The following is a 16,432-nucleotide window of genomic DNA, read 5'->3' as shown; positions in this document are numbered from 1 at the left end:
CAAGTCTATTCATTGAAGAATAAAGAATCAGAAATACATGATAAGCATATTCAGTGCTGGACTGAAAAAAAGCAGTAAGCAAAGCAGTAAAACGCTGACTGTCTCTTAAAGCTTGATTGGTCTGTTCATCAATGTAAGAGGTCTCTTGTGTAACTGACCATAAATGTAAGAGGCCCTTCTCTGCTGGCCAGCAATGTATCAGGGACTCTTCTCTGCTGGCCAGCAATGTATGGGCCACTTTTCTAATGGCACTTACATTGATGATAATACAAAAAGTGTCCCCAATATAGATGGTCAGTGGAGAAAGGTCCACTTTACACTGGTGACTTTTGCACCAACCACCAATGTAAGGGGGCATGTCTTCACTGACCATCAATGCAAGTGAAATATACAAGTTTTACTGTCTGCTTCCCTCTCCTGGTTATTATTATTATTTATTTGCTTTAAGGACTAGTTTACACTAGTACAATTTAAGATGTGATTTGAGTTGCACATGGAAATCACATTGTTTTTTTTGGTGTCCATTTACATCAATGTGACTCAACATGGAGCAATTTTTAAATTGGTTCCTGTACTACTTTGCTATGATTCCAGTAAGATTTTGGCCCCATGGAAAATACAAACCTTATCAAAGTTCCATCCAAATTGCATCCAAGTTGCATCCACATAATCACACTAAAAGTTGGATGAAAATCCAACCCCAGCAGTGTGAACCTAGCATAAATGTCATGGCTATATCTACAATTTACTGATTACTGGCAACATTGTGTACTGTGAGCTGTAGATATAATAATTTTTAGCAGGGGTTTCTCAGACCTAAAAATTATTTCAGGGATTCCTCAGAGTTAAAAATATTGGGAAAAACTGTTCTACTGAGAGGATAACACAGTGGGATGAATTGAGAGTCCACATCTAGAGGGATGATGTGACCGTTGCATGCCATCCTAACAGATGTAGTTACTGATTCCTCTGTATGCTTGAGCTTTGCACACTGAAATAGTATGCAACCAGATGGCCAGAGTGAAGGGGGCATAAGAAACAGCTAATCTATCCTCTGTCACTGCCCTTTTTTTTTTCCTCCATGGTTCACATTCTATCTTGGGCAAAAAGACATCGATGAACAAAAAGAAGAACAATCTCTTAGCTGTGAGTTGCTGTTGGGCAAACAAGAACATGTAATCTGAAAACTGCATTGGCAAATCTAACAAAACCTGTACACTATAGAAATATGGTATTGTAGTTGGAGAGTGCATTGGTTATAGTAGGAGAAAACAGATGAGATAACAGGAACCTCTGTGAAGCAAAAAAATTATGGGAAAATTAGAAAGAATAATTAAATTATACAAATATATAGTTTACCAAATTATGTCTAACCCCAACTTCCTGAGAGTTGCTTGAAATAAATAACGAAGACCAAAATAAAGAAGACGGTGGCTGGTGATGTAAAGCTGCGGAGTATGGACCTTGCACAGCTGGAAGAGTCAAATGCTCCACAAATCCACAGCAAACTCCATTTAAAGAATGTTTGTAGATGTGCCTTTGCTTGCTTCAGAACTGCTGTTTTTTCCCCCCATAAAAGCCAATGGGAATGCAAAATCAAGTGGAGGCAACGGAAATGGAGCTAAGTTGTAACACTAATATATAGTGCATTCTACTAAACACATTCATACATACACTTCAATGCACACTCCTGTGAACGTTCACTCTTGTGGCTATGTGCATGCATCTTAAATAGTAAAACAAAATTAGCATACATTTATTCCCAAGTGCCAGACTGGATTACAAGGTTAGTGTTTGTGGAGAAAAATATCAATCAATGTAGAAACGGACTTACGAGATTGTAGATCATTTATGGAATACAAATCTCCGGAACCACAATCTGGTTGTTCAAGCTACGAAAAATAAGAGAAAGAAAATATAACAAAATAATCAATATTGACAATAAATAGCACCATCAACATTAGTACCCCCTTAAAGTGACCCTGTCTCCTCACAGAAAGTTCCCCTTAAGACCTGTTATATGCAAAGAAGAAAGTGAATACTTACCTCACCTGCCATATGTGTCACTGAACACCAGTAATGGCCTGATAAAGTCTTCCAGGAGTGTCTGCATTGTTCTGTCCCTGCAATTTCCTTCCCCACTACTGTGTTCTGTAGTGACAGGAGGAACCGACTCCCATTGGCATGAACAGATAAAGGACTATAATTATTTGCTGAAAAACAGGCAAATCACAAAATACACAGTTGATCTATGTAAGTTTATAGATGCTATTTTTCATGGCACAGGGTATGTATTTTCTGTCCATCTTGTCCAATGCAAAGCACTCTTTGAATTGGGAATGGGCAGATGAATGTGGGAACTGATAGTATGGCTTCTATGAATGGAGCAGGGGGGCAGAAAGGGAAGGCATAGTCAGCACTTGACAAGTGCCTGTCACAAGCACAGCCACTCATATTAACCCCTACAGAAGCAGATGATCACAGGTGTGGGGGTAGCCAGGGGCAAATAACTTCAGATATTAATCAAACACAGTAGTGACCAGCACACTGGACACTCTTCGTGCATGGTAAGTAATGTCCCTGGTGATGTTTTTTTAAGAAAAAAAAATCACTAAACTAAAATTTAAAACACATACTGTAGGATAAAGGAATAAACAAAATATATCAGTGACACCAAAAATTACTATGAACATCAACTCACCAATTTGAAGATGATCTTGCCTATGAGTCTGACAGAGTCTGTAGGAACATTAGGGAAAATGCTCTTTAGACAAAGGCATTCCTTTTTATGGTCCTTCCAAGCATTTTTCTAGAAAGAATGTTGAGATAAGAAATAGGTAGTATATCATTATAGCCATTAATTTACCTGAACAAGATAAAGTATCAGCTACTGACTACAGGCAGGGGTAAGTGCTGGTACTGAGTATAGGCCTTTAAAAATTGTTATATTATGGCAACTTTGGAAACAATACTTTGCCATCATCTTTAGGTAACTGACATTTAAAACGTTTGGTAGAGTTTACCTATAAATCTTACTGTATGGACCAAGTTAGCTACACCAATGCACAATGCAGCCAATGTATTAAAAGTACAGCATTCGAAAAAGCTGGTTCTGCCTATGGCAAACCAGCTTCTACTGTTAACTTGTTTTCTAGCTCCAGATAACAAAGAATAATTAATATTATATGTGTTTGTTTCAGCCAGTAGCACTATATCCTTTGATAACCGTATTTATCGGCATATAACACGCACCCCAAGTTTAGGAGGGAAGTTTATGGAAAAAAACTTACATTTTATAGTAAATGCCCATCAATGCAGCCTTATCAGTGTCCATCTGCAGCTTTGCCCAGTGTCCATCTGCAGCCTTTCCCAGTGTCCATCTGCAGCCTTGCCCAATTAACTGCTTAAAAGTGGTTCTAAAGGCTTAACTTTTTTTTTACCTTAATGCATTCCATGCATTAATACGGAACTATACTCACCTTCAGTCCAACAAGAAACCCAGAGCTCCCCGCCGGCCATTGACATCTTTAGGCTGCCAGCTTCTGAGTCTAGATCGCTGACCTCTGTCATTGGCCAGGCTGACATGACATCACTCCTACACAAGCGTGGTAGCTAGATCAGCTTCAACTTTGCCAAATTTGTGCAACGAGCTGTGCGTGCACATTTAAATGCAGCCACCTTATTGCCTCTGTTGGAGGAGGCTGGAGACAAAGGAAAACCACATGTGTTAAATTGATGATGTAGGAATCAGCTGCTGTGAGCCCAGTGTAGGACACACTCCCTGAAGACCCAGATATTTAATCTTTTGTAGATTTGATCCCGGTTTTATACTGAGGATGGCAATACCCATACTGAGTATGCAGTTTATCACCCAGAAGGATACTCTTTATTTAGCGTTATTGGATCCTTTTTCTCCAGCTCAAGAAGCAGAGCTCCATGTTTTAGCAAAGCATGTGAGCTATAAAAAGAGTGTATATTTATATAGATAGTCGAGATATAGAGAGCTTTTGGTTCCATTTGAAGGGCCAGAAGCTTGTTTTTACTTTGGCAGGTAAACCAATCAAGCATGCTAAGTTAATTGATTGGCTGTTTTCAGCCTTCCAGGTTCTTGCTGAGGTAGCAATATTAACATTAAAACTCACACATGGAAGCAGACCATGCGACTAAGGATGCTGCATTACAGCCCCGGACTCTTGCTGGGTCTGTGCAACGCACAGATTCCACCCTAGTTCTGGCCCAGTATAGCTGGGATTAATAATTCAACTTTAAGGACCCCAGAACGAGAAGAACAAGTGGTCCACAGGGGGCAACTTCTTATGAAACAGGACTTTGGAAAAGGTGATCATTTATGTCTGCCAGTCAATCTTTTCCCTCCAGCTTGACACATGGACCGTGTCATCAGTCACCTGCCTTAGTAAATGAGCATGGGATAGAGCCAGGGTTCTCAAAGGTTTGTTTGTATAACATACCACTTCTTGTTTTACCTGTTACCAAAGGTGTTACCAAAAGCTGAATATCCCTTCCAGAGATTACAAAAAGATATAGTTAAAGATAAAAGATAAAGATATATCCAGATGCCCAAGTCAGGATCTTACGAGTATTCATTTTGTCTTTATGGACATGTTTTCTGGATGTCCAGTGGCAAATGCTACTGCAAAGGCCACAGTAAAAAGTGTTATCAGAAGTAGTTTGTAAGTACAGAGTGCCAGAATCTACAGAGAGTAACAGAGGAAATCATTTTTTATAGGAGAGTCCTTACTAGAAGTTTGAGGTTTTATTTTTACACCCCCTACTGTCTACAATGTAGCACAAAAAGTAGAGTAAGAAACTAGAAAACTTTTGCCTGAATATTTTATCAAGCCCCTAAGGGGATGTTGGACTCTCTCCCTATGGGATTTTGTTTGGGAGTGGGTTACTCACTTGCTTATATTTTGTCTCAGCAGCTGAAGTCCTCCATTTGGATGTCACAGAGAGCGCTGCTGATCTTTTAAGGTTTTTGATAAACTCATTTATGTGTTTTCTCCCCAATTCCAGATCCTAAAAGTTTGGAAGGATCTAAAACTGAAGCCAGGTGACTTGTGGATTGTTAAGAGACATATATATATATATATATATATATATAAGGAAATGTTTGGAGACTCAATACAGCATCTATTTTATGTACAGTTGTGCAAAACTTGAAGGAAAAGCCACCTGGATCCACACCAGACACTGCAAAAATGACTAAATTAAAGAAATCCCTGCGTTTGATGTGTTTCCCTCTTGCGATCGCAGTCTAGGGTACTTTTTTTTCAAATACTTTACATGTAAGGCATATATATATATACATATATATATACATATATATATATATATATATATATATATATATATATATATATATATATATATATATATATATAATGTGATTTGAAAAGTAGTTTAGCCATGTTGAAGTCATATTTGTCTTTTGTACCTCTTCCATTTTATGTAGAATTGTCTGTTTACATATGCTGATAAGTCAGCATGCCAACAATTAAGCTAGAATGCCATTCTGGCCACAGGAGTGTACAGCCAGTACTCTGTAAATATGTCTTATCAATCATTTGTTTTTCACAATTAAAAGTCATTTTTGTAATGAAAAAAGCTGCTCAGCTATTATTTTCTCCACAATGGAGTTTTTGCCTCTTTGGCCAAGACTACCTCCACCTAAGTGTGTGGCGGTTCAAGGTTAAAGGTGGTAGCAGGTATGCTTAGTGATCAAAATATTGATCAAAAGAGAGGAGACTGTAATGGAAATTTGTAAGTTCTGTATATAACTGAATTCTATTTTGTATGTATTGCACACTGCCCTCACTGTGCACACGGCACTAATAATGTCTTCAGTACATGTTTACATTCTTTCGAGTCCTGATTAGAATTAGCCTGCCTATGTTATGCCTCTTGTTACCATAAACGTACAATTGTAATATTAATGTGATACCTACGTAATCATGTGTATAAAAACCTTCAATTGCGCCATAATAAAGCAGAACAGTTATTTGGAAAGATGCGGAGCGTATGAGAAACATAGGTCTGGTTCACGGTACAACACCTAATTAAAAGGCACCTCATCCCTAAGTAGTAATGAAACAAGGAGGGAAAAGTTGAGGGGATTTTTAGGGTGCCAAGCAGAATGATGGAGAAAGACATATAATGACTTAAAATTAGCAAATTAGATTTTATTATTACACAGGATTTTTACAAAATTACAGAATACAAAAAAAGTTATTTGCAATAATAACAATAATGTAGTGGTTATAAAGTAGGTGAGTCCAAGCCAAAATGAATGAATATTGCACACTAGCCCAACATGTTTCGCTGATTGCTTCTTCGGGGGATGTGCAATTCAGAGAAAGATTGGCATAAGAAACTAAACAAATACAGAAACGAAAAAATTGGTATACATACATCATTGTTATTGCACTGAGAATCATGAAATGACACTTATAGGTTAGCAGGATCTATACTATAAACTGCACATACAAACGGAACCACTCACCCTACAAAAATCCCCACCAAAAAACAAAAGACAGCCGGATTCAAACAATCCCTCCTAGGCCCCCCATTTCATGGGAGATGGTCATATTTGTGGTCACAGAGGACAGAACAAGAAAACCATAATGTTCATAAATGGTCTAAAAAATATATGTGCCAGATTACAATGAATATTATGTAAAAAGAGGGGACAATTGTCTCATAATAAATACTTACTTAGGGTAATATATATTTTTTTTTTAAGTACATGGACTATGGAGCGATGTTAAAACAACTTTGGACTACCCGCACAATGTAAATGCAGGGAGTAGTGTTAAAAATAAAAAGAAGAGGTGAAATAAAATAAATGAATAAGACCTGGGTTCAGGTAAAAAAGACTGAAACTTTAGAATGTTAATTTGAAAAATGATATAGGTAGGAGTTTTAAAATAGAGAAAAGGGGAATTTTTATTGAAAACCATGAAGGTAAAATAGCAGGTAAAGCAGATTTTATATCTCCCGCTCTCGGGGGGGGGACTGGCCCTACCGAACTTTCAAATCTACTATTGGGCAGCTGTTCTGGTCACGATTCGGTGGTGGTTTTCCCAGCCCATACAGAATCCGGCGGTCACTCTGGAGGCAGCTATTTTGGGTTCCTATGCGGCCCTGAGCAATCTCCCGTTCCGTGGACTTAGAGCCAGCCTGACCATGACAACACTGATGCGAACTACCGTGAAGGTATGGCAGGAGGCTAGGAAAATATATAGGAAGCCCAATTTCATCTCACCCCATATGCCCCTATGGGGTAACCCTATGCTCCCCCACTTTTACAGCATACCGGATCCCTCGCTTTGGGCAAAAAAGGGAATTCTCACATTAAAACATATAGTCAAAGAGGGTAGACTTATGTCTTTCCAAGCCCTGAGGCAATCTTTCGCTATTCCGCTCTCCTTCCAATTTAGGTACTGGCAGCTGAAACACGCCTTTGAAGCTCAGTTCCCTGCCCCCCTCATTCTGGAACCGGACTCCATTGAACGGCTCTTGACTTCCAGCATGATGGGGAAGCCCCTCTCAACATTATATCTTTACCTTACAGTGGAATATGATGCCAAATTAACCAAAACCTGGGAAAAGTGGAGGGTCGATGTTCCCTCTTTGAACGAGGAGGAGTGGAAGGAGTGTTTAATCTCCTACATTCCCTCCATGATAGCTGCAAAAGATAGGTTCATACAATTTAAGTTCCTACACAGAGCGTATTTCACCCCACAGAGACTGGCGCGCATTTACCATCAAAGAGATCCCAACTGTCAGAGATGTAGGCAGGAGGAGGGTACTTTCTGGCACATGGTCTGGTCCTGTCCCAAACTTCACCCCTTCTGGTCAGCAGTGGCCTCCACAATGAGCAGGGTCATAGGCTCACACTTGCCGGTTGATCCTCAGATACTACTGCTTAGTCATTTGGAGGAAGTGGAGGGAGATAGATATAGTAAATTGTGTCTAACCTTTGCACTATACTATGCCAGGCGTGAAATCTTATTGCGATGGAAACTAGTGGAGCCTCCTACTCTGGCCTCGTGGAGAAGGTCGGTGAATATGGCACTTCCTCTTTATAGACTGACATATGAAAGTAGACAATGCCCAGGAAAGTTTGATAAAATCTGGTCCTCTTGGGTTGATGCCTCCGGGGATTCTGAACCCCCATCCCCATAACCAAGAAGTGAAACATTTTAGAGGACATCCTACATCTCATGGTCATTTCTCTGATGCTCGCCCCCCCCCCCTCATCCCCTTCCTTCCCCCTCCCTCGGTCCCCTCCCCCCCCCTTCCCCCGTCCTCCCCCCCGCCATCCCTACTAGGTTTGACTGCATATTGGTTGCCTACTTTATTCCACCTGAAGAGGTTATTGCGCTTTAATGGCATAAGAAGTATTGCTAGGTGTAATTTCTGACTTTGCATAGCTGACATGTCTGCTAAATAGTGGCTTTTGATTGAAGGCAGATCCTATTGTCACTTTTCTCATCGCATTGACTGTACTAATTTATTGTATTGTAATGCTGATTTGTTCAATAAAATCTTCTGTTAAAAAAAAAAAATAGCAGGTAATTTTAGGGTTTAATGCATAGGACTGTGTCTCCAATGCAGCTAATTTATAGAAAGCGTAAATCCAGGTTTATAAAGAGGAGGGCGCCACATGTTAAGGAGCCTTAGCTTATGGAAATAGGAACTCCTCATATGGATTATAATGAGGCTTAGGGAGGAAAGCCTGATAAGTAGCAAGTTGCATAAAGGGAATAGAGTACAGATGGCCAACAGTGAAAGAGCTTACAAATGTCTTACCAATGTCACAGACACTGCTCGATGGAGTCTTACCCTCCGGCTCTGGCTGCATGAATCGCCAGACAAGCTGGTCTTATCTGTCCTCTATCGTCTGATGTCACTGGCTCGATGCGGACGAAACAATGTAAGCGCGCATGCGCAAAGTGCCGAGGGAATCCCTAAAACTACAATACCCAGGTGGCCCTACAGGCGGGGGGAGGAGTCGAGTCCGTCCAAAGTTGTACATAGAACGGACGTAACACCAAACCACCGCCAGAGCAGGAACCCATGGGGAAGTATTGTTGATGGAATAAGGCACTGATGGAAGTGCAGTAAGGGCGACAGTTACTGTCGCCCAAACAAAGGAAACCAATTAGCACTGCTAGGCGTAAAAGCAGGCCTGCATTGATGAAATCAAAAGGAAGGGGTGGGGAAGGGCAGGGACATGGGAATCAACCCAGGGAGAGTACGGCATGAAAGGCAAACATTGGGTGGAATTAAAGAAAGGGCTTAAAACTTAGGCTCTCACTGAATCCAGGAAATACTGTGGAAGTGGAAAAATGTGGTGCTGCGCTAATCCTTTACATAAGGTGAGGAATGACTCTGTGTATGATAACACAGTAATGGTGGGTGTCTCTATAGTGTGCACGTATTAAATTAAAACATCACTGCCTAAGTGTGGCTCTGTGATAACAAACGTGATAATATAACTTCAAGAAAAAATTATGAGTATATACCCGTCATTAGGTAAACAAACAAATATATAGAAGTGACTGGTGCTCACAGACAAATTGTTATACACCCAACTATATATAGAAAAAAATAGCAACCAACTCTAACGTTGCTGGACCAGACTAATGTACATCTGGTGTAACTCAACACACAACCAGGTGTATATATACAACGTGAATAGTGCTCATAGTGCGTAACATAAAGTGACAGTCTCAGTTAAACTGAGCGATGGAAAGTTCATTAGTATACATGCAAAGCAAAAATAAAAAATAAAAGAATGACAGTGCTCCACTTGGAAATAGTCATCTATTCAAAGTCCACAGAATGCATATGTAAGTGATCCATTTGGTGCCAAACGTTACAATAGTGATTATTCTTCATGCAGCACAGCACGCATTGGTGGGCAGTGGCCCCTTACCTGAAGGTAATGGGGTACTCGCTTTTAGCCACTTTTAGGCATGGCAACCTTTCATTGTAAAAACCATGGAATCAACCAACAGTGGGGAATGGTAGTCATGCAGTCCTATCCTGGTTTATCTCCTCTGTGTATGTTCCTTCAAGTAGTGTCCCGGAGTCACCCAGATAAATCGGAAAAGGAAGATCCCACAATGGTGTAATATTGTATGGCAAATGTAGAAATCTTTATTAAAATTCTCATGTACTCACATTGAAACAGCAGTATTGGGCGGAGATCCGACGAGCAGCGAGCTCGTAATGCAAAAACAAACATAAAGTGCCTGTCCTGTCCCTACGCGTGACGTCACGTGACTTCTTCAGGTGATACAAGGAGGCACTGTAGATGTCCTTAAGTAGCTCTCCCATAGACTATAATGGGCGGCCATTTTCCCGGAGCCGCCAGGAAGTGCTGGAGTGGCCATTTTGCCTAAGTCAAATGGGCGCTGCTATACTGTGAATCGGCCAATGATCGCAGCAGGGGCGGATGCCTTTCCCTGCCAGCTGTACTTAACTTGGCCAATCAGTAAACATGCTCATATTAACTGTCAGCAGAGGGGGAACACAGACTGTATGTCGGCAAAGCGGCATATATGATCGCCTGTGTGCAGCGGCGGCTAGCCTGGCGATACACAGGCCGATGTAAAACAGGAGCAGATGTGAAAAAATTATTTTTTAAAAAAGGAGATGTTGGTATACAGGGTCAGCTGAGTGGACATAAACCTGCTGTATATCCATACTCGGTCCGAACTCATGACAATATGTGTTGAGGCATAAATTATTAAAAATATAAAAAACCTATATATAAAAAAAGTATATATACAAAATCATATATATATATAAAAATATATATATGGAAGGCCGATCGGTAGGGGAAAGGCACCTATATACATTGAAATCCAACACAGCAAATATGTCATAACATTATAAAATCTGGTGACCAAAAGTGCTAGTGCAACGTATAGATAAATGGTTGTCTCTAATCATGATAGACACTATGCACATGGCGTGGGCATACAAATACACCGAAATACAACATAAACAGAAACGGAAAATGAAAAATTAAAATGCAATAAATATCGGTAAACTTGGTGTATTTGTCGCATGATACCTCAATATAGAGTGGTGAGGTTGGAAGTGTGCTGTAATAGCTAGCTGGCTCCAACCTGCGTATATGGGCGTAATACAGCCACATGTGGCTGTGGCTTTCTGTTACACCACAATAAAGACCCGTCTCATTTGAAATTTTGGGGAATTGAACCCTATGTAAGGCACTGGCGGGGGGGCATAAGGTCAGGACCCTCAGCCAACTGGAGTCCAGGTGGATTTTCACCTTGGACACTTTCTCGCCAAGAGGCCTCACCATAGAGTTCGACTTGAACTGTTTCCTGAGCAACTTTTAAATACTAACTCTTTATATTATAGACCATTCTAATATTTCAGTTTTAATACTTAGAATTTTCTGAATATCTTTATCACTATGTCTCTGCTGGCATCAGCCACATGTGGCTGTATTACGCCCATATACGTAGGTTGGAGCCAGCTAGCTACTACAGCACACTTCCAACCTCACCACTCTATATTGAGGTATCATGCGACAGATACACCAAGTTTACCGATAATTATTGCATTTTAATTTTTCATTTTCCGTTTCTGTTTATGTTGTATTTCGGTGTATTTGTATGCCCACGCCATGTGCATAGTGTCTATCATGATTAGAGACAACCATTTATCTATACGTTGCACTAGCACTTTTGGTCACCAGATTTTATAATGTTATGACATATTTGCTGTGTTGGAATTCAATGTATATAGGTGCCTTTCCCCTACCGATCGGCCTTCCATATATATATATATATATATATATATATATATATATATATATATATATATACACATACCGGTATATATGATTTTGTATATATACTTTTTTTATATATAGGTTTTTTATATTTTTAATAATTTATGCCTCAACACATATTGTCATGAGTTCGGACCGAGTATGGATATACAGCAGGTTTATGTCCACTCAGCTGACCCTGTATACCAACATCTCCTTTTTTTAAAAATCATTTTTTCACATCTGCTCCTGTTTTACATCGGCCTGTGTATCGCCAGGCTAGCCGCCGCTGCACACAGGCGATCATATATGCCGCTTTGCCGACATACAGTCTGTGTTCCCCCTCTGCTGACAGTTAATATGAGCATGTTTACTGATTGGCCAAGTTAAGTACAGCTGGCAGGGAAAGGCATCTGCCCCTGCTGCGATCTTTGGCCGATTCACAGTATAGCAGCGCCCATTTGACTTAGGCAAAATGGCCGCTCCAGCACTTCCTGGCGGCTCCGGGAAAATGGCCGCCCATTATAGTCTATGGGAGAGCTACTTAAGGACATCTACAGTGCCTCCTTGTATCCCCTGAAGAAGTCACGTGACCGTGAAGTCACGCGTAGGGACGGGACAGGCACTTTATGTTTGTTTTTGCATTACGAGCTCGCTGCTCGTCGGATCTCCGCCCAATACTGCTGTTTTAATGTGAGTACATGAGAATTTTAATAAATATTTGTACATTTGCCATACAATATTACACCATTGTGGGATCTCCCTCTTCCGATTTATCTGGGTGACTCCGGGACACTACTTGAAGGAACATACGCCCGCAGAGGAGATAAACCAGGATAGGACTGCATCACTACCATCCCCCACTGTTGGTTGATTCCATGGTTCTTACAATGAAAGGTTGCCATGCCTAAAAGTGGCTAAAAGCGAGTACCCCATTACCTTCAGGTAAGGGGCCACTGCCCACCAATGCGTGCTGTGCTGCATGAAGAATAATCACTATTGTCACGTTTGGCACCAAATGGATCACTTACATATGCATTCTGTGGACTTTGAATAGATGACTATTTCCAAGTGGAGCACTGTCATTCTTTTATTTTTTATTTTTGCTTTGCATGTATACTAATGAACTTTCCATCGCTCAGTTTAACTGAGACTGTCACTTTATGTTACGCACTATGAGCACTATTCACGTTGTATATATACACCTGGTTGTGTGTTGAGTTACACCATATGTACATTAGTCTGGTCAGTGACCAGCAATGTTAGAGTTGGTTGCTATTTTTTTCTATATATAGTTGGGTGTATAAGAATTTGTCTGTGAGCACCAGTCACTTCTATATATTTGTTTGTTTACCTAATGACAGGTATATACTCATAATTTTTTCTTGAAGTTATATTATCACGTTTGTTATCACAGAGCCACACTTAGGCAGTGATGTTTTAATTTAATACGTGCACACTATAGAGACACCCACCATTACTGTGTTATCATACACAGAGTCATTCCTCACCTTATGTAAAGGATTAGCGCAGCACCACATTTTTCCACTTCTACTGTAGCCAGGGGCAGGCTGTACCCTACCCGGTGTAGGCTGCTTTTCCTATTTTACATATACTCTGGGTCTTTCCTCCCCCCCCCCCCCGTTTCACGATAGCGCAGGAATACGCTCTACCCTTTTCAGGAAATACTGTGGCTTTGAGATCATAGATCCAGCGAGCCTCAAGCTGTAACAAAATACGATCAACACTACCTCCTCTGGAATCCAGGGGGACATGTTCAAGTGCCAAAAATTTAATGAAATGGGGATTAAATTTATGATGTATGCCAACATGTCGGCTAATGGCCATGTCCATCTTACTTTTCTTAATTGGTTTGATATGATCTCAGATTCTTTTGAAGAAATGTTGCTTCGTCTTACCAATGTAGATGCCACCACACAGACACTGGGCTATATAGATAACCCCTGGTGTCTGACAGGTGACCCCACATTGGATGGAGTGCCATTTACCATTTGGAAGTTTAAATTTCATTTTATGGTCGACAAATTCACAAACATCACAAGTCCCGCAGGGAAAAGTGCCCCACTTGATTTGGGTGGTTGATACCGGGGTAGTTTCAAAATGACTATGGACCAAGCGGTCCTTTAAAGACAGAGCTCGTCCAAACGTTATCTCAGGAAAGTCCTTGATATATTTCCTTGCAATAGGATCTGCTGACAGAAGTGGCCAGTATTTAGTCAGTATTTGTCTAATTTCTTTGTGTTGGCTTGAATAACGAGTGATGACTCTTACTGTGTCATATTTAGCAGCCTGTTTATTGGAAAAAATCAAAGTACTTCTATTCTTTGTGTTAACCCGGTTATATGCTTTTTTGAGACAGGCATGACTATAACCTCTGATTTTAAGTCTATCATAGAGATCCCTAGCAGCAGTTTGGAAGTCAGAGTCCTTGCTACAGTTTCATTTCAGCCGTAGGTACTGGCTGTAAGGAATGCTTTTGACTAAAGAGACCGGATGAGAGCTTTGAGCGTGGCGGATGGTGTTACCAGCTGATGGTTTCCTATATAGTAATGAGTCTAGTTTGCCTTGTGCATCAGTTGAGATGACTAAATCCAAAAAGCTGATATTACTCTGACTACAATGCATGGTAAACTTCAAATTAAAATCATTAATTGAGATTATTCGTAGGAATTCATTTAATTCAGGTTTTTTTGTATACTGTAATTTTATAAAAATCGTGTGTAATAATAAAATCTAATTTGCTAATTTTAAGTCATTATATGTCTTTCTCCATCACCACCATCTCTCATTTCTCCACCATCTGCTTGGCACCGTAAAAATCCCCTCAACTCATCCCTCCTTGTTTCATGCTGAGCGTATCTTTTGTGTCTGTTCCCTACTGCAGTAGTTATTAATTTGGAACCACTATTCAATATGAGGATAGGAGTTGCCTATCTATAAAATGTCCAGCTCAATAATGTTTTCAGTACATGTTTACATTCTTTCGAGTCCTGATTAGAATTAGCCTGCCTATGTTACGCCCCTTGTTACCATAAACATACAGTTGTAATATTAATGCAATACCTATGTAATCATGTGTACAAAAACCTTCCATTTCGTCATAATAAAGTAGAACAGTTATTTGGAAAGATGCTGAGCGTATCTTTTGTGTCTGTTCCCTACTGCAGTAGTTATTATTAATTTGGAACCACTAATCAATATGAGGATAGGAGTTGCCTATCTATAAAATGTCCAGCTCAAGCTGTTCTTAGCATAAAGTTCCACTTTAAAGTAAAAAACCTTCTGTGACCAAGATCCCCCCAGTCGCCCTAAACACCTACCCGAACCTGATCTTGATCCAGTGCTGTGCCCAAGAGCAGCAGCTCTCTCTCGTCTCCTCACAGGACAGAGAGGCAGCAGTGGGAGCCATTGGTGTTCCTGCCGTCAATCAAATCCTGTGATGAGGGAGTGAGGGCCAGGGCTGATCCATGCGGTTTGTGTCTATGGACACAGGGGAGGAGCCAGGAGTGCCAGTGGAGGACTCCAGAAGAGAAGGATCGGGGCTGCTCTGTGTTAAACTATTACACAGAGCAGGTATGTATGACATGTTTGTTATTTAAAAAAAAGAAGCTTTAGAATAACTTTAGGAACTAAAAAAGCACTTTTCTCACACCATAACTTGTGACTCTGGTTTACAATTACTAGATCTTAAATGTAGGTTGAGTCTAACATAATAATGTAAAAGCACAAAACTAATTGATTTGATCACATAATAATGAGAGGGATCTTGCTTTAATCATGGCTTGAGGTAGACACTTCAAATGAAGGCATTTCATACAGGCAGCAAGAAGCCACACAGCAGATCATGGTTGAAACTACCTGCAATCAAATTTGTTGCATTTTCAACACCAGAAAAGCATAAACAACATTTGCAAAATTAAGTTACTTAAAGCGGAGTTCCACCCAAAAATGGAACTTCCGCTTTAAGGGAAGGTGACCCACATTTGACATGTCATATTTTTTTTTGGGGGGGGGGGGCGCGGATACCCTCTTTTTCAAGGGTTCCAGCTCCCACTTCCTCCCGGCGCACCGTGGCCGGAAGGAAGATCACCTCTCTCCCTTCCCTCTAGGCAATCATCTGGGACACGTCACAGGTCCCAGATGATTGCCAGGCCAGTCACGGCAGGCCGCGCAGCTCGCACATGTGCATTGCGTGCCCGGCTGTGAAGCCACAGCCGGGCGCCCACAGTGACAAAGCCAGCGCCGCAGAGAGGAGGGGGGGACGAGCAGGGCTTGGTTCCCCCGCATCGCTGGACCCTGGGACAGGTAAGTGTCCAATTATTAAAAGTCAGCAGCTGCAGTATTTGTAGCTGCTGACTTTTGACTCTTTTTTTTTTTTTTTTTAAGCAGTTGGCGCAAAGCAATAAATCCTAGTTGTCTGGTTCTAACTACACATCAGATCCTTTTCTAGCAGGTAAAAAAATGTGCCACGCAGGTCTCCCACAGATCTGTCAGTGCATCTGTGTGCCCGTTCATCCCGTACAGACAGGCAGACTGACAGAAAGAATCAATGAACAGTGTCGTGCTAGTTTGTGA

General features: G+C 40.8%; 1 protein-coding gene across 1 annotated transcript in view; it reads right to left on the bottom strand.

Annotated features, from left to right (window-relative positions):
- Positions 1 to 16,432, bottom strand: part of SMYD3 (SET and MYND domain containing 3) — a 980,023-nt gene that overhangs the window by 831,033 nt on the left and 132,558 nt on the right. The window contains exons 4-5 of the mRNA XM_073628021.1: positions 2,702 to 2,809; positions 1,835 to 1,892 (exon numbers count right to left, since the gene is read on the bottom strand). Coding sequence (XP_073484122.1) covers positions 1,835 to 1,892; positions 2,702 to 2,809 — 166 coding nt within the window. The remainder of the gene's footprint in view (positions 1 to 1,834; positions 1,893 to 2,701; positions 2,810 to 16,432) is intronic.

The sequence above is a fragment of the Aquarana catesbeiana genome, linkage group LG04, assembly GCF_042186555.1.
Source record: "Aquarana catesbeiana isolate 2022-GZ linkage group LG04, ASM4218655v1, whole genome shotgun sequence".
Taxonomy (NCBI): Eukaryota; Metazoa; Chordata; class Amphibia; order Anura; family Ranidae; genus Aquarana; species Aquarana catesbeiana.
The sequence above is the reverse complement of the archived record's forward strand: the minus strand, read 5'-3'. Positions and strand labels throughout refer to the sequence as shown.